This window comes from Python bivittatus, unplaced genomic scaffold (genome assembly GCF_059951505.1).
Source record: "Python bivittatus isolate LINGU-HERP-01145 unplaced genomic scaffold, Pbiv_v1 ctg000020_np1212, whole genome shotgun sequence".
Lineage (NCBI taxonomy): Eukaryota > Metazoa > Chordata > Lepidosauria > Squamata > Pythonidae > Python > Python bivittatus.
This window is the reverse complement of record NW_028277030.1, coordinates 86,077,643-86,103,564: the sequence shown is the minus strand read 5'-3', so window position 1 is coordinate 86,103,564 and position 25,922 is coordinate 86,077,643. Positions and strand designations below refer to the sequence as shown.

At 36.8% G+C, this 25,922-nt stretch overlaps 1 protein-coding gene across 2 annotated transcripts in view; it reads left to right on the top strand.

The window, feature by feature from the left end:
- Nucleotides 1-22,026, top strand: part of THBS2 (thrombospondin 2) — a 48,807-nt gene extending 26,781 nt beyond the window's left edge. For both annotated transcript variants that reach the window (XM_007432945.3, XM_088143201.1), the window contains exons 14-22: nucleotides 361-468; nucleotides 1,221-1,380; nucleotides 4,155-4,273; nucleotides 7,378-7,612; nucleotides 11,417-11,644; nucleotides 12,915-13,186; nucleotides 14,757-14,854; nucleotides 16,779-16,918; nucleotides 19,354-22,026. In XM_007432945.3, coding sequence (XP_007433007.1) covers nucleotides 361-468; nucleotides 1,221-1,380; nucleotides 4,155-4,273; nucleotides 7,378-7,612; nucleotides 11,417-11,644; nucleotides 12,915-13,186; nucleotides 14,757-14,854; nucleotides 16,779-16,918; nucleotides 19,354-19,361 — 1,368 coding nt within the window. In that variant the 3' untranslated portion in view covers nucleotides 19,362-22,026. The remainder of the gene's footprint in view (nucleotides 1-360; nucleotides 469-1,220; nucleotides 1,381-4,154; nucleotides 4,274-7,377; nucleotides 7,613-11,416; nucleotides 11,645-12,914; nucleotides 13,187-14,756; nucleotides 14,855-16,778; nucleotides 16,919-19,353) is intronic.
- The last annotated feature ends 3,896 nt before the right edge of the window (nucleotides 22,027-25,922 follow it).

Genomic DNA, 25,922 nt, shown 5'->3' with positions numbered 1-25,922 from the left:
TTCATTTTTCAGGGGGAGGGAGAGTTCTTTTCATTAGCACATACTCATTATATATTTTAAAATATTTAAATAAATAAAATTGCCTAACTGACCTACCACAGTCTACCAGAAATATCAGGTGGTAGACCTCATTTGAAATCATTACAATATAGCAATATTATTTAATATAACTAAAGGCTGCTTTTTCTTAACACCTGAAAGTTTATGAAAAGAAACACATATATCTATATGTATATAACTTGTAGAAACAAATTCAGAATATAGGTTGAACATCCAAGTCTTTTGTTGACCAAATCTTGGGATTATTATCCATCTCTGAAATAAAACTGTACAGTAATCCAAGACTCTTTGTTTATATAGGATAACTGTCCTTTCCTGCCAAATTCTGGACAAGAAGATTTTGATAAGGATGGAAAAGGTGATGCTTGTGATGAAGATGATGACAATGATGGTGTAGAGGATGATAAAGTAAGCTCATATTTCCTACATTAAGCCATACTTTCCTTTCAGAAGAAATAAATGTGGAAACCATCAAGAAATTTTCAGTTTCTTTGAGATGTCTCGATTTTCTATGACAGACTTTTTTTATTGATATCAATGGATTTACATGCTCCATATGTAACACAGTTGTCCTAATTCTCCATGAACTTGTGCAATTTTTCAGTTATTTCATGTATACTACATCATTCATCTGGGAATATTGAAAAAGTTGGGCAATGATACCTAGGATAATCTATTATATTTATTTATATAGGATGTGTAATAGCTGCATTTGTTGTCATAACTCATAGCATCATAACAAATTCTAATGGAACAAAGTTTTTAATTAATCATTCATTCATTAATTTTATATATCACCAAAGTGGTGTGAGCCTAGGAGTGCTTTCTAATCGTTATAAATGTAAAAACCTTAAAAGCTAGGACCAAAAGTTAGATTACATGTCTGCTAACAGGTATATGTAACAAAATTGTCAGATCTTTCAAGGAAGGGTATTTCATGAATGGAGGAGGGGCAGTGGTAGGAGAAATCCTTTTCCCCAGTAGCCATTTGTTATTCCATGGAGGATGGTGGCCTATAGGAAAGAGTTTTCAAAGTTTTTCTTTACCATTGGAGTGGAAAATGTGGGAACATATTATTTGGTTCAGAGAAAAAGGAAGTCTTCCTTCCAAACCTGATCTGTGCTTCCACACTTACTCTGTAATCTTGTTTCTTCCTTTAGGACAATTGTCCACTTCTTTTTAATCCCCGGCAATTTGATTATGATAAGGATGAAGTTGGCGATCGTTGTGACAATTGCCCATATGTACACAATCCTGCTCAGATTGACACCGATCATAATGGCGAGGGTGATGCGTGTGCAGTAGATATTGATGGAGATGGTATGTTCTTACTTATTCTCTTCCGTTTTGTTTCTAGGAAGTAGTCTAGAATGATTCTTATCAAGATCTCTTCCTGGCAACATCTCTAGTTCAAGTAGTATGACATTTACTCACACCCATCCATTTATGATTCTGAAGACAAGATACAATGTATTGGTGCAATCCAGAAATCAGTTATATTCACATTTATATTCTTCATGTGTTCATATACTAACATACTTACATCTTCAGTTTATGCCTGCCCTTTTCTAACTGAATGGGCAAATATTGCCAGTAACAAGCAAACGCTTTGGCTGGAACTGACCAAAAGACATGATACATCCAATCATATTGGGTTTTATCCATGGGAGGAACGAGGAGATACATTTGTGGAAGGCCATGTTTTTAATCAGAGTTTTCCATAAATTGAAGACGTGATATCATTTTTGACAATTTCCCCAGAAACTATGGGCTATGGTGATGTTTGTTGGGCAAATAATTCTATAGTGCATATTTTCTAAGCTATTCTGAAATAAAATAGGCTAAACAGGTCAGTTAAGCAACTCTTTATGGACAAAGGCTATATTGGGAGAAACACTTTGTAATACTATCACATTCACTTGATATCTAAATTTAATAATGAAGGAAAGTATCATTATGGTCTAGCAATATCATAGTCTTTGGTACATATTTTAGTTATTTCGTATGTTTATGTAGGCCACCTAATAATATTCTGTGGCAGTTCACATGAAATAAAAGAAGAAATTAAAATAAAATATTTATATAGAATATGCTTACATGAAGAACCATATCTGATGTGCCAGTCAAATCAAATGTCTTCACCCAAAGTGCTTGCCAAAATGCCTTGAGAAAAGAAAGGAAATTATTTTGGATGTTAGAATAATAAGAATCGCAAATTACATGTTTGGCTCTGAAAGGGGGAGAAAAATCAATGGTGATATTTAACATTATTAAACTGGCAAATATAACCTGAACAGTAGCCCAGTTCTGAAAAATCTACCAACCCAAAGAGCTTTGATATTTTTTCAATGCCTTTGGGTTTATGCATTTTGGCATGACTTAAAGCCTGAAACATTAATGTCCTAAGGAAGTTGTTGCCGCATTTCTTGGCAGCTGAATCTCAGTTTTCAGTACTGGCAGACTAGGGGAAGAAGAGATACCCTATTAAGCCTTGGATTCAGTTCAGTGAATGCGTAGCATATTGGATATGTATATCAGCAGAAATGTGAAAGCTTCCCATAATTTAATGTTTATATTAAGGATCAAAGTTATTTCTTGGTTGATGTTATTCTGGCAAAGTTGCAAGGAAAAACAAACACCAGAAATTAAAGTATAACTGAAATATACAGGAAAACCTTATCAATTTCCATTATTTTCAGGAAGTATATCTCATAATACATTTTCAAGGAATGCTTTAATATTCAAGAATGGATAAGTAGTGGTACATCTCTAAGTAATGTGTAGTAAATCAGGAAGGAATTCAGACTCAATAGTTTTACAATGAGCCTTGTCTAAATTATCTGCTGAAATCAAAAATGTGTTTGGTAAAAATAGGGCCATGTGTGTAAAAGGATTTATCTGCAGGTTCACATTCTGGTTCAAATTCCTGGGTTGACAGGCATGGGTTTTCACAAAAAACTAATGTAGATCATGCAAGTCTGTTTTACATCTACTGTAGTTTTCATCAAGAACTTGCAGGATAGGGATTTGGGAAGACACCTAGATGATTAGCTGCCACTGATCTGAGCAGTCACCTAAGATTTGCTGTTCTCAAGACATTGAGAGTCTTTTCAAAACTAGTACCTTGAGCTGATCAATGCCTTTGGCACAAAATTATATGGCCGTATTCTTAAGTGGTATAGCAAGCAGAGATTTTGTATAGGAGATACAGGCCATTATAGGACTAACCTAAGAGATGATTCAGGGATGTGATGCCTTAAAGATATTTGATTAGCTGGGAATCAGAAAGCACAATCCTATAGATGGTATCTGTAATTTTGTAATTTTTTTGGATGGGGGCTTCAGTTTAGGGAAAGCACGACAAAGCAAACACACCTTCTTTATCAGGCGTAGGGGATTGCAGTAGATATTTAACTGCTTCACTCAGGACCTGAATTGATGTGTGGATTTTATTACTACAAGACAGGTTGATGGCCACTGCCTTGGATGACTCTAAAACTGGATAGATTCGTGAAGGAAGAGGGAGCTACTACTGACTGAAATGATAAAATATAACCTGACCTTTCATTCTTGTATCTCAATGTCTCAGTGCATACTTCATCACTTGCCCCATAGTCACATGCACAGAGGACAGGTCTCTCAGCCTGGAGGATTCACTGTTACCTCTGGGCTAGGCACAGCATGCCTTCAAATACCAGTTGTAGTAGAACACCAGTTGGAGAGGGGTAGATCTCCATCTTTGGCTTGCAGGCACCCAACAGGCATCTTGTTGGCTACTATGAGAAACAAAATGCTGGTCTAAGAGAGGACTTGGCCTGATCCATTTGGTCTATTCTTATGTTCTTATGCAGCATCATGTTCTATTCAATATATCCTGCATGCCTTGAGTCCCGAGTGGCCCATGGGCTATGAAACCTATGGGATAATCCCAGGCTACTCACTCTGCTCTGATCTAACTTCACTCAGGCTTCTGGGAAAGATAAACTGGGGGAAAAAAAATCTCCACTCCTGTTTGTACTAATTCTTGAAAATTGCTGTTTGTGAGTGGAATCTAAACATCTGGCTTCATCTGTATTGCTTTCTCATCCTGGCAGATATTTTCAATGATCGTGATAACTGCCCATATGTCTATAACACAGACCAGAGAGATACAGATGGAGATGGAGTTGGTGATCATTGTGATAACTGTCCCCTGGTACACAATCCTGATCAGGTAAATGATTTACTCCTTCAATATAGAAAGGGAAGACGTGGCAGTGATTTTAGGAGTTTGAAGTATGTTTTTTTCATTGTTTCAGCACTGAATATAGCTCTTTTTCTAAACCCAAATTCACAAGTTGCTGACAAAAGAATAATAACTTTGCTGGGTGCTATAGAGATGCTTATATTCCCCCAGTTGCCCCTTTTCTGCATACTGGAGAAAATTTCTTCAAGAGGTGGGAAAAGAAGAATTGATGTAAGAAATTGAGGGGAATTGATAATCTCTTCTGAAAATAACTTTCATCCACCCAACCCCCTTCATACTAGGGACTAACTTCCATGGCAATAAAGATCTGATCATAAACTCAGTTTTTATCTATCTATCTGTCTTTCTGTCTGTCTGTCTACACATACATACACACACACACACACACACACACACACCTTCTTTCTGCTATTATGAACCCCAAATGACATTATCCTACCCAAATGCTAAAGAGATCCTGGCCTGTTTATGTACCCTTAGAAGTTTTCCTTTCATATGCTGTTTTTCACTCACTCCAGAATCTGCTGAGGCACAGCTCATGATACCATCTGACTAACTTGCATGATGGCAGCTGTTCCTCTCAGGGGCAGAAGAGAAGCTTGCTTGCAAGGAATGTGAAATGTCTGTGGCAAACGAAATGGCATACAGGCAATTTGATCAAGCATTTTTCTGCCCGGTGTTCTTTTGAGCAATTTCTTGCCAAATGTGGGTTAATGCAAAGAAGATTGGGGAGCACATGACATTTCTGTGCATAGGAGTGAAATGAACTATATGTTGAGTGGAGAACTTCTTTGTGTGTATGTGCTTTTTAAAAAATTGGCTCACCAGGCATTTTAAAATTGATAACACAAGTCCCAGATCACAATGGTCTTTATTGCCTTGCATCACACCAGTGCTATGTTCTACTTAATCATGATTCCATTTGGAAAGGAAAATATGTTTATTTTATAAGATGATTCTTTTCAATAACAGGCCACATGCTTATATTAAAAGCAAATATAATCAACAATCTGTATGTCTGGAGATGAGCTAAATGTTTGGGTTATTAAAGAGCAGCTTTCAAGTTTTCAAAGATCTAACTCAAAATATTTACCTTTGATTTCAGTGTATGATCTGGAATTTCTAATTGTATAAAGTTATTGCTGCAGGCTTCCTGTATTTTTTCTTTAAAGGGAACATTATTGAGAGCAATATCAGTCTTTCTTATCTTAAGAATGTTGCCCAGACAGGAGAGGTTTTTCACAACAGCATGCATGCAGCACAGTTTCTCTCATCTTTAAGATCTCACAAAGGGAACGAAGGCTAGAACAAGAACAGTTGAGGTCAAAGTCTTTCTCAGTTTCATTGACATTATTATGAGCTTGACTCCTAATGATCCATGTTATTTTCTCAGCAACAACGCAGAAGTTGTTTTCCATTGCCTTTCTCTGGAATAATTATTTGATTCCCCAGTCTAGTCTACAGCTCTGGAATTTCCAAGTTGTCTCCGATCCAAGTACTAACCACATTGGACTCTGCTTAGCTTTTTTGAGATAGTCAAGGTCAACCAGAATCCGCCATCTGCTGTGATAGTCATAATTATGTTCAGCATTTGGGAATTAAGTGGATGAATGAAGTATGTTTATTTACACCTTTCAATGTGCATTCCAAAGTCCTGCTTCTCCCTTAGTTTGCTTCAGGAGATTAGCCAGTATTTGCTGTATGCAGGAGGTGGATTAAAATTCTCCCCAAACAAATTCATTTTTATTAGTTCTTAGGACTTCCATATTAAGTATCACTCTGTGATGAGAAGAATGTAGCTATGCTCATTAGTCTCTCCCTTCTCTGTCACATCCTTATTGTTTTGCATACATTTTGGGAGGATCTAAATCCATGGTACTTGGCATTTGTAAATCATGTCAGGAATCTATATGGATAAAACATATTTCCCACTTTTGATGGGCGATATGCACAAGGTTAAGGAATGCAGCATGGAGAATAAATGAATAGTGGTTCCCAAACTTCCATTAACATTGGAGATCTACTTTATGTTTTTAGATTTAGCTACCTGAAAGAGTCCCATCCCTCACTGTATGCCTGCTGGAGGATATTGATCTCTAGGAATCTGAATTAAGATCTATGATGTATGATCCAATGCATAAGCTTGAGACAATCATAGTATTTACAGTAAATAATTGTCCCAGTTTGTGGGCCAGATCCACAGCTCTAGAAATAGTCCAATCCAGATCAGGTCACTTGATAGGTGATGCAGTTCAACTCAATGTATAGATCTTGAGTGAAATTCAGAGAAACAAATCCATTCTCTTATAGATATAAATAACCATAGCTTATTTTTCAGCACAAAGGGATAAAGTTTCAAAGCAAGATAGACTGTTATGAAGTTATAAACTATATATTATTGCAAGGTTTTATAATGTTTTAACCCGATTATAATTTTTTAACCTGATTCTTTAAATTGATTTTTGGCAGCTTGATTAGTTTGAGCAGAATATTCTCATTTGCAGTGATAGTAGAGTGTATCATTGTAAAGGGAATGGCTGTTCATGGTAAATTTAAGAAACTCTTAATGTCCTCTGTACTCTCTGAAAGGACTGGTGTGGCCTCTTTGCAAGGATCACATTTATTTGAAGGTGGATCTATTAGCTATCAATTCAAATATTTCCTCTTTCCTCCTCTCCCAAAGGAATTTTTAAATTAATAAGTTTTATGATGCCACAACATCCTTCATACCATGTTGGAGATCCATAATGGGAACAAAACGTTTCAGAGGCCCAGAATTTGAATGAGGAAAGTTCATACCAGTCCATTCCACAATGGGTAAATGAAAAGCTGTTTCAAATTGTTCCACTTTGCCTCATGATCTGGTGGTATCTTAGGCACCTCATTAGAATGCATCCCTGATTGTGTGTGTGTGTGTGTGTGTGTGTGTGTGTAAAATCTATTTATGACAAGGAATATATATTTCCTTGTCATAAATAGATTTTAAGGAGGCTATTAAATGTCATGGATTTTGTTTTGTTTTTCTTATTATTTCAAATGTTTTCAATCTTTTTATTCCTTTTCCTCCTTAGACTGATGTGGACAATGATCTGGTTGGTGACCAATGTGACAACAATGAGGACGTTGATGAAGATGGCCACCAGAATAACAAAGACAACTGCCCTTACATTTCCAATGCCAACCAGGCTGATCATGACAAGGATGGCATAGGGGATGCCTGTGATTCCGATGATGACAACGATGGTATCCCAGATGAGAGAGACAATTGCCGCCTTACATTCAACCCTGATCAGAAGGATTCAGATGGTAAGGCTATTCCCCTGAAAGAGAGTTTGTTTAAAAACAAACCACAAACCAATGTGCAGCTACAGAGCACCTCTTGTATCTTTCACATGGAGTCCCTGTTTCTACTGGCACATGAATAAGACTTGACACCAGCTTCTTCTAATCTAGTGACTTCCAAATGGCTTGTGCTACAATTGCCAGATTCCCCTAACTAATCAGGGGAACTCTGTGCTTCAGAATGCCAAAACCAAATGTTGAGCTTGTTATATTATATCTGAAATGAATCTGTTTAATGTTTTTGCCATTGACCTGACTTTAGTGCTGCTTGGAGAGTTGACATGGGGTCTCTTCTAAAAGTGTCCTGAAACTTAAACACTAACAATGCCACATCTCCTGAGTGGCAATAAAAAAACAATGTTGCAGTTGATCAAACAAGAGAACCATTATTGCTTTATTAGAATTAGATGATTGTTTGTGCGTGGGGTTGTGGGTGTAGGGAATCTTATATGTTGCTTATCCTAAGAAAAGAAGAAAAGGAAATCAGAATTAACCATCTGGAAAGAGCAGAATCTTGAGACTAGGTCTGCACTGAAGAAAAGGGACTAAGAGTCGTGTTTCACTTTGGAAGGATAAATTCTGATTGTGGCTATCTTTGTAAAAAGCTTTGAATTCATATGAAGCCAGTCCCCAAACTGGGCTAAGCCAGAATAAGACAATACATTTTTATGTTTATTTTTACTCTGCCAGCTCAAATTTACCAGCCATAACTACTGAAGCTGACTGTGAAATTTGAACTCTTTAATACTGGTCTGATGCCCTAATCACTACACAACACTGGCTTTCAGTATAGTACCCAGGAATCCAGGTGTTTAGCTATCCTTTTTTTGTGATTCCAGTCACACAAACTGGTAGGTGATTAACTGTTCTATGACTGAAAACCTCCTGCAGAGTAAGCTGTATCATTCATATTTGATTGTCAAGGCTCATTCTGTTAGGATTCTATCAAGAAATTAAACAGAATGCTATGTTCGTTCTGTAACCCGAGGAACGGTTTTTCCACTAGCAGGCCTCAAAAACTTTGGTGGGCGAGATGCATTTCCAAATTTCTTGAAGGATTAGTAGTCTTGTCAGCAGCAATCAGTGCCGCAAAGAATTTAGGCAACATATGAACCAAATAATTAAAACCTCACTTGGACAAAGAAGTCACTTCTTTGATGTTACCAAAGAGAATAAAACTAGAGACACACTCTTACCCCCTTAAGTGTTAAGATAAACACGTATACAGCTGGTCAGTATTTTGAGTTCAGCTTGGCTGCCAGCCAGCCAGTGGAATGTGGAGCCATTTTCTCATAAAGAAGAACTATGAAAAGCTTGATTCTTGCTATCTGTATTTTTAAAAATCCCTTTTTTGATGTTCCATGGACAATTTTACCCTTGAAGGTTAGAATGGGAGACATTTTTCTAAGAGGACATGTCTCTGAAATATGCAATATGGGTTCCTACTAATAAATATTAATGAAGGTTCCTAAAAATATAGAATGTGAAAATTTGTGAGAACTGGCTAGGAACTCTTTCCAGGACAGACGGATGGGCAGAAGGAAGGGGAAAGCGGCTAGCCTTCCTGATTGCAAAAACATTTTTTAATGTGTTGGAGGTACTTGGTAAAACATCAGAAGTCAGATAGTTAAGGAATCCCTATATAAATCTGACGTAGCTAGCAAAGCTTTCGAAGAAACTTCAGACTGCTTATAGGTGTACATTAAAAGTAATAAATTTGTGGAATGGATTAGTGTTTTATAAGTTGTTATTTAGCCCAGGAACTCAGAAGACTTTTTGACATTTTAGTTCTGAGCTTTGGCATCTACTTTAATGCCTACTGTTTTTTAAACCTCAATAACTCATTAACTCAGGCCACTATAAGTATTACATTATGAGACCCAACTCTTCAACCATTTACCATATTGCCATCAATCAGACTTTCTCTATAAGAGATTTGGTGGTTGTAGACTCTATTCACTTGAATGGTTCAGTCTTAAATGCCACATAAATCAACCACAATTTCAATATAGCCACATTCCAAAGTTTCAAAGAATGCCTATTTCACTTTTAGCTTATCACTGCTATTTTTATGAAGTAAACAGTTTCCCACATAAAGAAAGACAGAGTAGCCAAGAGCTATTTTTACATGATTTACTGTAATGCCTTCTTCACTCATCTAATACAGATGGGACAAAAATGCATGGCCACAGTCATAAGTACTCATGGCAAAACATTGCTGAAGGCATTTGATGACACAGAGATAAAATGAAATTTAAAATCCCAAAGCACATTTTAAAATATCAAGTTCTGTTATACTCAGGACTTCTTACAGTATAAAGGATTGATTTTTCCCCTAAACAGCTCATATTCTATTTGGCATGTAGTTATGATATTGCAATTATTCTCAGATTTTCAGCATCACAATAATCTTACTTAGAGTTGACACTAGACCAGTTAACCTCTAATAATTTCACTGGGCTATTTTGGGAAAAGAAGCCTACTAATGATTTTTTTTCCTTCTTTACAATTCATAAATGTACAAGAACACTTGAAGTGTAAATCTGGCAATTCAACATTAACCTGTATGAGTAGGTATGTGGCATATAGCAATCACAACATAGCAAAAAGTATGTTAATAAACAGCCAACATTTAGTAATCAAACTAAGAAGAATGAGTTGGTTCTAAAGAAGGCTTACTCATTAGATTCATTCTATAGATGGTTTTATGAGTGCTAGAAGAAGGGTTTGAGATTCTACTTTGTGTAACAAGAGTATCTAGAAGTGCTTCATGGTACAGAAAGGAGTTGTGCATCTCTGTCCATAGGGTACAAGAGTATCCATTAGAAAGGAAAAGATCACACAGAGAGGGCATGCTTCGGACCCCCTCAGTGAAAGAACTTTGATTAGCGGGCTCCAAAAGGTGGGCCTTCTCTGTGGTAGCCCCTGCTCTTTGGAACATTCTGCGCCCGGAGAACGTTCTGCCACTTGGCCTGGGGTGGGGAGGGAATACCTCAAGCATGGGGATGGCTAGCCCCATAGAGGCCTTCTGCCTTCAGCCTCAGATTTTTCATCTTCTTAGACTCTCCTTCCCCTTGTTAGTAATGTTTTTAACTGATGTTTTATGTATTTATATATATTTATGTTTTTAATGTTTGTTGTGAATCGCCCAGAGTTTCCCCATTGGGGGGAGATGGGTGGTTGAAAAATTTAATAAATAAATAAATAAAAAATAAATAGCAGAAGAAGTTTCCACTGAAAATCATGTAAAGTATGCTTCCTCTTGGTAATTGTTTTCCAGCTGGTGGGTGGTTGTAGTCTGTCCTTCAATAAAAGTACTTAAGCAGCTTCTGAATGGTTATCTGTTAAGCATGCAGTACTTTTGTATTGTAAATCCTGCATTACAGACTGTGCACTAGATTATTTCCAACATCTGTCCTAATTATATGATTTTCTGAATATGGATTTTATTTAAATCCTAAGATATTATAAGTCACCCTTGGGGGGAAATGGGCGGCATATAAATTTAATAAATAAATAAATTATAGCACCTTCCACATTACTGAGTAAAAATGATTCTGATATTACTTTAATGCAGTAAATTACAACATTCACTGGTAAAATTTGATTTTTATTTTTAGGAGGTCGCATAGCTGTTGAATTGTGGCACTGTATTATTCAGTACTGAGTAGCTTTTAATGTACATTGTAAATGTTCACAACTCCTCATGCAGAAAAAAGAGTTGTAAGTGTAAGGTTAAGGAATTATGTATTATGTGTGCTTTTTCAGGTGATGGCCGAGGTGACATCTGCAAAGATGATTTTGACAATGATAGTATTCCGGATATTTTTGATGTGTGTCCTGAAAATGATGCCATTAGTGTAACAGATTTCAGAAAGTTTCAAATGGTACCCCTGGACCCTAAAGGAACAACTCAGATTGATCCAAATTGGGTAATTCGTCATCAGGGCAAAGAATTGGTACAGACTGCTAATTCAGATCCTGGAATCGCTGTTGGTGAGTATTAAAATCTCTTTTGAGTGTACTATATTCAGAATAACAACAATTGACCACAATTAAAGGCCAGCTTTATCTATTCATTAGGGTCTCTAAGTATCCTGTGGCTGTTTTAGACTTTGTTTCCTTTGAATACCAGGTCCTGCTGCTATATCAAGAAGTGCTTTTGAGGCTCACCCAGATTATTTCATCAGTATCGGAACTATTAATTAAGCAATCAAAATTCAGAGCCCCATTAGGTCAACATAATTAATGACATATTTCTCTGAATTATGTCATTTAATATTATAGCAAACGTACATTGCAAACTCTGCTAACTAGGAAAGAAAATTTTACAATCAGTTTAATAATGTGTTTGAAACTTAATATTTCTCAGTCATGGAAATCCTGTATCTCTTTGGAAAATAATCTGTTAATAATTAAAGATAGTAATGAAAAGTTACCTAGTACAGATTACAAGAAACTTGAGTTTTATACAATTATTATTGATAAAATAGCTGAACCTTTTCTTCTAAAAGTAATGAGACCGTGCGTTGATATTCTGTGTCACTATAAAGGAGATAAAAATTACTCCATCCCAGATTATATCTCACTTTTTAATCAGGACTGGAATGGTAAACAGTTTGAGGCTAATATCATATAGCTATTTACCTGGGATTGATAATTGCTATAGTAATCCCCTATGGACATATATAAGATTGTAGAACGAACTGTGCAATTCCTAATAACCATAGTGTGGGTTGATGGAACAACAAATAGATTCTGCCCAAATGATCTTAATTCATGGGCTGGATAGCATTCGTGGAGGCAATACTTTAAATATTGAATCATTTAGGCCTTTATGGATTAATATCAATGTCAGTTGGGCCTGGTAACTTGCAGACAGCCAGAGTTTAAGGAGCAATGCTCCACCCAGTGCCACCATGAACCACTCTGTTTCCTTCAGCAGTAGCTTCAGCTTCTAGACCATGTCTGAGGACAGTTGCACATAGCATATATCAGTAGATCAAAATATAAAGGTTGTTGCCTTCTCTAAACTATAGATATACAGTTAGATAAATCTGTTTCACACTAAAGCAAATATAATAATTAAATCAAGGGAAAGGATAAGTAATGAGGAAAGCCAAGAACCAACATACATGGAAGACTAATATTGACCTGAATCCTGAAAAATAATGAATGTATCAAATCAAATAATATTGACAATAGATGTGTGAAATCAAAAGCAATACCTGTGATTACTGAGTATCTCTTTTCCATCCTGCTTCAGGCTATGATGAATTCAGTTCTGTTGACTTCAGTGGTACATTCTATGTCAACACAGACCGAGATGATGATTATGCTGGATTTGTCTTTGGTTACCAGTCCAGTAGTCGCTTCTATGTCCTGATGTGGAAGCAGGTGACTCAGACATACTGGGAAGATAAGCCAACCAGAGCTTATGGATACTCTGGAGTGTCCCTTAAGGTGGTGAACTCCACAACTGGTAGTGGTGAACATTTGAGAAATGCTCTTTGGCACACAGGAAATACACCTGGACAGGTAACTAGTTGAAAAGTCCCCTTGCCAATGTGTTGTCAGGGTAGTCAGCCCAAAGTTTCCTGGAATTATGACATCTTGTACTTCTCCTGCCCCCATTTAATTGCAAGATAGCCATCCCATGTTCAAATCATGTGATTAGTGCATAAATGTTAAGAATGGGTCACAGGTTTTGGTTTGTACTGAACTTTTTCTTCCCTTATACAGCAGCTGTTGCTGACCTTATTATTATAACCTACTTTATGATCATTTTAACCTGCCTTGTGTTTAGTTTTAATGATAAGCTGCCTCAGGGTTTAAAAACATACATCAAAAAGTCAAGGTAGCATACATATCAAGACTGACTCTTCATGTCAGGTTTAAGCAGGAAAACACTTAAAGTACTGTGAATAGGGTTCAGGCTGATAATTTACTGCACAAGTTTCATTATTAAGGGCCCCAGATGTTAGATCTGGGCATATTGGAGGGGTACCATCTTAGGAAGGGGAGTTGCTCCTCTTCAACAAAGCATTGAGGTGAACTCTATTTGCTTTAAGCAGCTGTTTTGCTAACAGCATCTACCTATGCACAGAAGCCCTTGCTATCAATCCAATAGTATGGCCTCTCTGCTGAACAGAAGTGGAGTGTTGCTTCTCCATGTCACTTTCGGGGCAGGGCGGGGAAGATGCTTCACGAAGCTCTGACAAAGCAGTATCAAGATATGCATAGCCCAACCAACTTATATTTTATGATGTAGAGCAACAAAGGTTTGCTAAACCCACCTACCTAAGAAGTGTAGACTACCAGGGCCAGGTTTAACTTTTATCCCAATTACACTCAGTTACTCAGCACTCAATCCTGCATACACGTAGTTACTCCCCTCATATCAGTGAATCACAGCCAATTGTTCTGCACAGAACAAAGCACTTTGGAATATACTTGCTATGCTAGTCTCCTCTCTCTTGCAGCCCCTCCTATCAGATCCTTCTCTCATGCCCTTCTCTACCATAGCAACATCTGCCTGCTAAATCCTAGCATCAGAAGGGTGAAAATCTCCAAGAAACATAGAATAGATCTATAGAATTACAGAGCTGGAAAGGGCCCAACTTCCAACTGAGGTCAGGAATTCAAATTAAAGCATCCCTAGCTGATGGCCGTCTACTTTCCACTTGAACACATACAAAGCAGGGAAGCTCACCGCCTTTCTGCAGGACTAGTTCTACTACCAAACTATCTTACTGTGAAGGTGGTTTTTTATTTTCTAACATTCAATTGGAATCTGTTTTCCTGTAACTTAAATCCATCATTTTATATCCTGAACTCTGGAATAAGAGAGGAGAGGACTTGACCTTCTACACAATACCCTTTCATGCATTTAAGGGTGTGGTTACGGGTTGTAATGTAGAGCGTAATGAGTGGATAGAAGCAGCCAACTTTATGTGTATGTGGGCAGCTCTTTATTCCTGATGTAACCTACCTTTCTTTCTTAATCTAAGCTTAGATACCATAGGAAGTTGGTCAATTAGCCAAGGCTTGTTATATATGAGGGTTTTTTTCCCCCAGTGTGTGCCTATGTGTTTTACTTTTTTGACAGGTGCGCACCTTGTGGCATGATCCCAAAAATATTGGCTGGAAAGATTACACTGCCTACAGGTGGCATTTGATCCACAGACCTAAGACAGGATTAATAAAGTATGTCATTTTCTTTTGATGTATGCTATTGCTTTTCCATGTGATCATAAATGCATCTTTTTTAATGCTCTGTAAGCAAATGCCAGGATTATCACTTCATTTATGGCAGCCTGTTTCTTTTTATGGTTGAAACCTTTGGGAGGATTCTGAACAGTTCTCGTTTTCTCATTTTTCCATCGAATCAGATGTGTTCCATTTATTTTGAATGGTACATATAAACAAAATCATTATTAGGTGTTTTTTTTTAAAAAAAAACCTCCAGCTCTTGGAAAGTGATGGTTTCTATGAAATAATCTGGTTCTGGGTAGGAGGCAGAGAGAAAATAAAATAAAAGAAAGGTAAAAAGGCGATTGAAAGAAACGATTGCTTTGTTTTCTTAAAATTAAAATGATTATAATGAAAATGGCCTTAAATATTTTTCCCCCAATCAAGTCATCTGGAGATGTATTTTAACAAAAACACCAATCTTTCACACAATTATTCACAAAAATGTTTTAATAAAATATAAATTTTAAAAAGTCCTATTTATGCCACATATGTTCCCTTGGGAATCTTTGCTGCATTTCACCACCTAGTTCACCTATGTCCCCCATTACCCATTCAGTTTCTCACACAAATATGCCACATGAATTATCCTCCCATGTATTTGTTTAAGATATGTGGGAATTCCTTTGGCCTAGAGATATGTGAAGAATTCAGTCTTTGCAAATCATGACATAAATCTACCTCCTGGATTGTTGTATAGATTGGATTCTCCCTATGCCTTCTGGGTTTTGTATTTTTTTTTTTCAAATTTTGCAAATCTAGTTCCTGCTGAAAAAAAAAAGTCATCTGTTAAAAATGTGTATTATCTATTGGGCTACTACTCCTGTTTATCCTGTCCTGACCAGCCCCCATACATAGATGGACACTGACCTTCCTATCAGTTCACGGCACAGCTTAAGAAAGTTTCAGACCTGATGCTGCTCTTGAACTTTTAAACTTGTTGTGCTTGGTAATTCATATTGTTTTAAGTTTTATTTGGACATTTTGCAAAAGCTGCATACACACTGTATACAGTCTGATATGCAATTATGTACTACTGTACGTTCATTACATCTGCCAGAAAGAAACAAAAAAGACATTGATCATCCTTGCATTTTGTTGAAATTAATTAATTGGAGTTAACTTTTAACATAATTCAATGTGGCGAATGCATGCCACAAGTTTCTTCCGTATAAAAGAGTGCTGATCATGTATTTATGTAATTTAATTGACATTGCAATCAAAGCCAGGAAGTTCTTTCTTCATACTTTTTCTGCACATCTCTATAAATTCCACGTGGGCTAAAAATGGATAAGTTGGAACTTAAATACTTATCTGTATTTCAATTCTCACATGTAATATCTGATTGGCTGTAAATGAGTCATGTGTATTAGTATTAAGTATTTCTTTTCAAGATGTGTTCACATTGTCAACCTTAATGTGGCTGGTGAACACCACTGTGGATGTGTTCCATAAAAGTGTGTGGTTGCTGAATAAGTTGGTGCATGTTAGAAAGAGATTTAGAACAGACTAGTGTTAAAAATCACATGTAGGAAGTTCTCGCATGTTTACTTTCCTAAAAAGAAATGAGTATGTATAAGCAAACAAACAAGCAAATAAATACAATTGCTAGATATCAATGGCATGCAAAGCATTTTGATTTCAAAATGTTTCTTGCTCAAATTGCTGTCTTCTAAGTTCAAAACATTTTTCTGAGAAAGTCAGGTTGCCCCAACTTTATTTGAAAGGGTTCTGGTCATAACTAAAAGTATTCCGAGTTTGAAATGGCCTTGTTTTGACTGGGATGTTTCAAATTCAAAACATTTTGCACAACCTTTCTAGAAAGATGAACGATCGTTTCAAAGATTGCATTTAACCTAGACCATGTTTTCTCTTACAGGGTTTTAGTTTATGAAGGAAAACAGATCATGGCAGATTCTGGACCAATCTATGATAAAACCTATGCTGGTGGACGGTTAGGTCTTTTTGTCTTTTCTCAAGAGATGGTATACTTCTCTGACCTCAAATATGAATGTAGAGGTAAATTGAAATTTAAGATGATTAGTGTCATTGTAATTATGTGTTTCCAAACATTTCAGTTTCCTTAGACACTGTAAGGGATTCCTGGACATATGGCATACAGCCTGAAGAGGGGATTTCAAAGGAGAACTCCAAATTGTGCTGTTTCTTATATGCATGTTCGTTATTTGGTTACTACATATATATTTTGAGAACTTCCACAGTGTTTAACAAGACAGTTGACATGAATTCCTTAGTGTTAGATCTCACATGACTCCTTTGCACTGACAGGTTTGCCAGATTTGTGGTCAACAATGACTGTGCATTTCTGAGTCAACTTTCCAACTGAACATAAACTTGATTTTGCATAAAATTCCTATTAACTGCTAATAATGCCGGAGAGGATGCTTTTTGCTATTCAAAATCTTTTAAAAGTTCATAGGCTGCATTGACTAAAATCAGTGGAATATACTTGTGAATAAACATACTTAGAAGTGGTTTATGTAGGTATTTATTAATTAATTACTTGGTATTATATACCATTCCAATCAAACTACTTTAGTGGCTTACAGTTCTCTAGTACAGTAATCAGGTTGAAATCATACAAAATAATTATAAAAAACTATAATTGGCACACACACACCCCCAATGGGATAACTTCTTTAGCACTGTCCACCAACCACCCCATTTCCAAAGTGCTTCCAGTAGATCAGGTCTTAATAGCCTTCTGGAAAACTAGTAGAGATGGAGAGCCAGCCTTATATCTGAGAGCAGGCTGCTTCAGAGGATGGGACCACCACAAAGAAGTCTTGTTCCAGGATCCCTGAACTTGGGACTCCATAGGAGTTGGAAGCCACAACAAGCCCTTTCTTCTAGATCTCACTGTATGGACAGAACCCACTAAGAGAAGGTGGTCTCAGAATTACCTAGATCCTATGCAAAAAAGACTTTAAAGTCCATCACCTTGAATTATACCTGGAAGCCCATTGGCAACCAATGATTCTCCCATTGAAGAGGTATAATATGGGCAAACTGCACTGAGCCTGTTATTACTTGGGCTGCTGCATTCTGGACTATCTGCAGTTTCAAAATGGACTTTAAAGTCAGCCTAAAGTAGAACAAATTGGAGTAATCCAAACAAGAGGTGACAAGATCATCAACATCTATGGATCCAGAATTGGCTGTAACTGGCATACAAGATAAAACTGCACAAAGGCTGTCCTGTCCATGCTTCCTTTTAGCAGGAGGACCATGAGTCCAAAATTATCTCCCAATTGTGGACCTATTGAGTAACACAACCCCATCCAGGTCAAAAGATGAAATTCTACTAGAATCTATCAGCTTCCACATCGGCAACTCTGCTTTGCTTGGATTGAGTTTAAGCTTGTCTTTCCCCATCCAAACTCTTACAGTATCTGGGTGCAGAGTCAGAACTTCAACTCTGTCTTAGGGTGGAAATACATAATTGGATGATATCTTACCCTAGGAAGGATCAATTTAGAGAGGGAAGAAAAGAGAGTTTGTGTATAGTATGAGGCCCAGAAAAGACCTACTCTCATGGTTGGATAACATAAATATATACAGTACATTTAGAGCCAGATTTCATGTAATAAGTGACAGACATAATTACATATTATAACATGCATTCCCATATGCTAAACGCTATGAGGTCAGACATATGCATGTGTATAGGGATGGATGGGGAAAAATTATCCCGAGTGCAAACAGCTTTTGGCTATTTTTCAGAGGGATCAGTATGTGTGCTGCATTATTGTGCAGATGTTGATTAAGGCTAAATGTGTTCCTAAATCGTTTGCAGCAATGTGTTTCAAAAAATATATACAACAAGAGTTGATGTGATAGTATTGAGGGGCAGGCTGCCTAAAAATAAAGGAAGTTGTAACCCAACAAATCTGGAAAATATTAGGTCAGAAAGGCTGACATAGAGTGTTAGATTTGGGAAACCTAATTTAAATCTCTCCAAAGCCATAAAATTTAAGGGCCTTGAACAAGATTGGCTAAATCTACATTACAAGATTGTTGAAAGGAAAAACTTGTGTCAGGTGTCCTGGACTCTTTGACAGAAAGTCAGGATGCAGATGTAGTAAATATTAATCTATTGAAACACTTGAAATGTAATCTGATTTTTACTCTGCATATTTATTGTATTTTGATTATTGTTCTCTGAGTCTCCTTTGGAAGACGGTGAGGCAAAAATAATTTGGAAAGAAGTTTAATATTTCTGAACTACAGTGTTTAATTTTCTGTGATCCAAATGTTGTCCTCTTTAGGGTAGCCTCAATGAAATCAATGACACCTCAGTTATCTATGTATAACTTTAGGCCCATTGAAATCAATGAGATTCATATAAATTAATTTAGCTCTGACCAGTAGTTTACATGTATTATAGTCCAAACGTGGCAGCCATGCTAACCAATTGCTTCTTTCCGTTGCAGATGCATGAATTATTGCAACTGTATAACAAGCAATGTACTGTAGATGCCGTTCAACCTAGACACCTCTGTACATCCTAGTACTCCAAGTCCCTTATTTTTTTTCTACCTTTCCTTGACCTTATACAACCCTGTTGCCAGGAGGGATCCCTCCAACTCTACACCTAAGTGCCTCCAAGGAGTTTGGATTAAATGTGACCATTGAACTCACTGCTGATGCAGAAACAGATTGACATGTGGATTGAAAACATGGCATAAATATTTGTTAATTTGTCCTAGATTCTTAAAAGTGACGTTTACGTATAAAGTGTAAAAGTGTAATTACGTTATGTATTATACAGATATAAATATGGCAGAAAGTGAGGTTTGAGGGGACAGAAAACAGCAAGCAGAAGGAAATGGTTAGAGATAAGATCACCTCTTAAATCCATATTACTTACTCAGAGGAGAGGTGGGCCTTGCTATCCCAATGTCCAGAAGATATACTGTAGCAGAAGGACAACCTTTACAACCTTTGCTCACAGAGAAGCCATGGGAAATTAGAGTAGAGAAAAGAAGGTGGTACAGTGACGTTCAAGTGCTGATAATTTCCTATCATCTTTTTTGATCAGTGATCTGCTTGGAGTTTTGAATTAAAACAAGTCCTCTCTTATCATTAGTATTTAACATTTCAGCTGGGTTCCAGGAAAGCAATTACAGTTCAGATCATCCACTGGTTTTTCTGGAACCAAAGCAAATTTATAAGAACGTTGGTTACTTCAGGGTTTTTCAGACAGTTCTCATGAACTGGAGTTGAGACAGTCCAATATTTTGGGAGGAGAACAGAGTTATATTAATATTCCAATTGAATTTTAAATGCTAAGTATGCCTTTACAAGAATTGCATGCAACAACATCACACAGACATTGCCATCACATACCTGCAATTATGTGAAAGAAAGCCATTTTTGAAGGCTGACTGCTTGTGTGCATGAAGCTCCTATGAAAGTAGTTTGTGACCATATTTCATGAACCACTTTCCTGCCTCTTCTACAAACAAGCACTTTGATTTCAAAATGCTTCATTTGGATTCGGATAAGATAGAAATGCAACCATTACCAAGGTCTAGTTCCAGTTATGAGGATATTGTTGTTATTTATTATTGTGATGTGCAGCTGCATTCTCCAGTAACTTCCAAACTCACTAGAAAGTCCAATGAACAATGCAAGATCTCCAAGAAGAGGGCTACAGAATGCCTTTAATGAGATCATGAGCAAATACGGATGTATTTGCTCTTATACCCCATTGAATTTCTAACTGCTCCGAACTGTCAAATAATTAAGTAACCATCGAGACCTTATAAATGGAACCTTGATATTTACCATTGCCCTCAGTGCTTGTAATTGTTATTGTATGTGTGCTGTATATAGGACCTTTCGAGAAAACTACTAAAGGTACATCTGCCCTTTAGTCTAACCAGATACAAATTATTCAGTTATAGACTAGTATACTCATATTTAACACTTTTTGTTACTTTAAATTGAACAAGCTTTGTAAGATACACTTATTGGTATAATTTGATTCATGGATGAGGTTTACATACAGAAAAACACAAGCACCTCTATCTCAATCCAAAATGCCATTTTGTTACCCAAATGGGTGTTGGTAGAAGTGTAAATGCTTGGAGCTTAAAAGGACTGTGTGCATGTATAGTTGGCCAATACCATCCCCAGGAACAAACTTCTGCTGAGAATTCAAGTGTTTAATGTTCTTATTCAGCTCTGCACACCGAACCCTATTAGATCAGGGTTAACCAACCCTGCTAGATCAGGCTTGGGAATTACACAGAGAATTTCCTATCCAGACAAGGGCATTCACAGGGAAGTCCCTCAAACAATGGAACAGTAAAATTCAGCTCATCCACTGCTTTGCTGGCAGTCATGAATGGTCACAGCAGTTTTGTGGATGCAAATCTGACATTTCTCCTCCAAAATTTGTCAGGAAGCCACTGGGGGGGGGGGGGGGGGCTCTCTGTTGCTGCCCCATCCCCATGGTTGTACAAGGATCCTTTCTTGAATTCCTTGAGGATGTGATAGAGTAAGCCACATTTCAGTTCCTCTGCTTTGAATACATTTTTAAATGGATCTCAATGTTATATGCCTTGTCAAGTATCTGGTGTTTCTAGCTTTATTGCACATTCTTCGTTTTGTCATATTAACAGACTTTTAAAGGATTTTTTAATGAGGTTTGTTGAGGGTGTTTTTTGCAAATCATATTTTTAATGTATTGAAAGTATAGCTGTAAGTCCCAGAGAAGAATTATTGAGGGAAACTTCATTAATGTAATAACATTTTTGTATCTTTTAAATAAAAAAAACATCAGTGCTGGGACTAAGATGTTAATATTTTGACTGTATCATAATTGCCTATGCTATGTAAATTATTTATGATGGTTTCCCTTTTCCTTTGTGTGTGGCATGCTTGTATGTGAGAGAAGAAGGGATTGTGTGTGTGCGTGTGTGTGTGCGTCTATGTGCATGAGGGGATCAATAAGACTTACATTTTATTTTGCTGAAGACTGTAAATAACTATTTATTGTTTGCACGGACAGAATTTCACCATTTAATGTCCCTCATTTATTCATTTTTTTTCCTTTTTTATACATTTAACAGTAGACAATAAACTATACAAAGGCTTCATTGAAAGTGTTCTCTTTACTTTTGCATAACTTAATTTGAAGTCATAAAAATGACAAAAGCCCCAAATGCCCATGTTCTGGAATTCATCTTTTACTGAACCTGAATGTTTTATATGATCTTATTGATAGGAATGGAAGGGAACATTGCATCTTTTATGTAAGCCAAAAGAGTGGCTGATACAACAAGGTCATCTCTTGTAATTTCTACTCATTTTGATGGCACTTGGGGTAGAGATTATCATAGTGGACTGCCTCTGCTTTTTATGTTCCTTTAAACAAGAGGTTGACTTGTTTCTTGTCAAGACCAATGCAAGTATATGGATTTCTTTACCGATGTTAGGGCAACATTCATGAATAGTTGTGTAGACCGCATCCTCCCTTATCACACAACCAGTAGTCAACATGTAGATAAGGGAGAACCAACGCAATAGCCAGGAACAATCTTAGGGGAAACAAACAGCCAACCAAGCCAGGTAGGCCAGTCAGAAACAGGCACCCAAACTACAACAACCCTGACCAAGATAGATAAGCTGCCGCACATAACAAGCCAGCAAACCCCTCTCCTTAGTACCAATGCACTGACAGTATCATCTACTTTGATAGGTAATTTGCAAGAAGAAAACCAAGTTCAGCATACACCAAGAACCCAAGATTGATTTTTACCTGTTTGAAGTCTATGTATGTTCAATGTATAATATTCACCCTACAAGAGCTATTAGAATCTATTTTGTTAAATTTCACAATCTACCTTCCAATGAGCGCATGATTAGAATATTATCTCAATAGAAAAGAGCTTGACTCTCATTTTCCTTTCCTTGGACATGCCAATTATCCACATTTATCACCCTGATTTTGCACAGATATCCCAAATCCCAAATATAGATGAAACAATTTCACTGTACTCATATACTGAGAGGATAGAGCTAGCTATGAATAACCCTTGCTCCACTAAGCTAATTGGAACCAGAGCGGAGATTAATACTGCATCAACTTTTTCAACTTGATGGCCCAGCTGTTTTTGCCAGTGGATAGGGAAGATATGGGAAGCAGACTGGTTAACTAACATTACACAGAGTGATTTCCTTGCTCTGAACAATGAGCTATTTTCTATTGAAGGAACCATTTGTTGTAGTTCTGCAGCAGACCTAACACCATCATTGACCTGATCCTAACAACATTCAGTGGCATCCAATAGAACTGGTTTAGGCTGTACTATCCCAATAATACTCTACTGCACCTATATCCCATTTACTTGCCATTTCTGGCATTCAGTTTAGGGATATATCTGCTTTGATATATGCACATTATAAAATATCCATATTGCAATAAATGTGGGTACACTATATGTGATGTGTAATGAAACATGTAGTTGTGGGTGAAGATGGATGACATTATTCCTGTTACCTACACTTTATTATCTTTAGACTGATCACCTGAAAAAAGTAGCAGGGATCATATAACCAGCTTTTTGCATCCTTAATTTATGAGTGTTCGACTACAGTATACTATAAGAAATCTTTTCTAACCATTGTATCATGATGTAGTTCCATCAGGCTTTGGAAACAGATGTTATAAGGGTGTTCCTTCTAGCAGAGGGGTGTGTGTTTTAATCCCTAGTGTGTAAATGAGAATTATTTGGTCCTGATTTGTATTCTATAGCTTTATTTTTTTTATGGATGACAGGTGTGTAAGCTGCTCAGAGTTCATATTGATAGAAGCCCAGTAAAAGAAATATCTGCTAGGTATGACATGCAGTCATTTGCATATTCAACAACTGAAGTAACACTAATACCTAAAGTTGAAATAAATGGCAATCAAAATTTTCTTACAAAATTATATTTCTTACATTAAAGAAGCAGAAAATGTTGTACTTTGAACAAAATTAGATCTATGTACTGATATGTTCTTAGTAGAAGTCATTTGCCCCTGTTTCTCCTCTGCATTTTTTAAATGTTCCTGTTGAAAAATAGCTATATACTTGGACTACTTCAAAGCTAAGTTTAATAGAAATGCATAATGCAAGCACTTCAGAGTATCACATTGTTGAAGGGCAATGTTGTTCCTATACTCAAGTAGAGCTGACGGCTACAGGCCGAATTCTGAGAGCAAAGGAACAAGAACCTGTGTGCCAAGGTGTGGAGGGAGAAAAAGAGATCTGAGATTCTCCTCCAACCTCTGATCAAAGTTGGAATTTGCAGGAAGAAGGATTTTTCCAGGTTACAAATTAGCATAGAAATAACATCTGTTCCAAAAGTCATCCACTCTTTTCTTTAGAGGAATAGGAAAAAGTTAGCTAAGAACTGCTCTAGGTTTCATTTCCCTTTCCCCCCTCTGTGCTTAAGTCTAATTTATTGTCTCTGGTACTTGTTGCTGCTATGCAAGCTTGGTAACTATGTGTTTTTGCTACTTTGAACCTTTTTGCAGCAAATCTGCCCCTAAATAGGAGCAGACTAGCATCTTGCGGCCTACCAGAGATTTATATTTTCCAGCATATTTTCTATTGTAGGAACTGTTAAGATGCTCCCTGACATTTCCATAGCATTCTATTTTTATTTCCTCTGTAATTGTTTTGCAAGTCAACACTTGGTTAAAAAGGAATTTTTACATTTTCTTTTTTTTTTCTTATTCTTTTTAATAAAGCTTGATTTTATTTTTCTCTGTGACATTGGTCTAATTCATAAACCAATGAAGAGAGGGAGAAGAAGGTGCTGGTTTTCATAACAACACACTATAGCCAGCAAGTGGTGCTATAAGGTTTATTTCATTTTTTTCCCCCTTTTAAATTGCCAGAAAGTAACACATGGTGTAGGATCCCTATCTCTCACATATTGGGATTAGAGGAGAGGATAGCAGGTAAGCTATTGGAAGCCTGATGATTGCAGGGAGGACTACATAACTGCATACCAAAACGGGAGGGAAATCTAGGGTGTGTAAACTCAGGGAGCTTCTAGAAGAGAAGGGCTGACCTTTCAACCTTCCATCCAGTGACTCGGTCCTGCCACAATTCTCAGTATCAAACCAGCATTAGTCATTATTATACTTTCAGAGATTGTAGAACATGAACTTACTTCATTTTCAACAGTGTTAAAGTTATTTGAGAGAGCAAACCTGCCTTCATAGACTAAGTACTCTGGAAACATATACTGTAGATCTTTCAGGAAAATCAAATGTGATAATAGAAGAGACTGTCCGTTCACAGCATCTTTCCCTCACTTTGGCCAATACACTCTTTACTAATATGAACTGGGAAATTGATAGTAAGAGACTTGAAGGATGGAGAAATCTTTCACTGCATCTGCTTTCATTTCAATGTGTGAAAGTTTACCTTATAAAGGAAATGTAATATACCAAATGACATGTGGAATAAAAAAAATGCAGACCAATTCATAGTTTGACTCTAAGGCAGTGTTGTCCAAACTTGGCCACTTTAAGATGAGTGGACTTCAACTCCCAGAATTCCCCAGCCAGCATGGCTGGCTGGGGAATTCTGGAAGTTGAAGTCCACTTATCTTAAAGTGGCCAAGTTTGGACAACACTGCTCTAAGGTATGATTTTCTCAAAAATAAAAAATAAAATATAAATGATAATTCTACTAAATTTTTAACATGCAAGTGAAATCATCCTTCTCTCCACTTTTATTATCACAGCAATAACAAATCTCTAAACTGGTTGTTATTATTTCTATTTTATATACAGGGAAATGAGATCGCAAGATCATGACTTGCTCAAAGTCAGGGCCTGTTTATAAATATGCAAACCTGGTGGGCAATGGGGTTAGATCAGTCAGATTGTGTCAGAATGTACACCTAATACATCTCTGCTGGTCTTAATTTCACTTTTAGAATGGAACATAAGTAGGCAAATACATTTTTTGTTTAATATAATCCTGTGTGAATT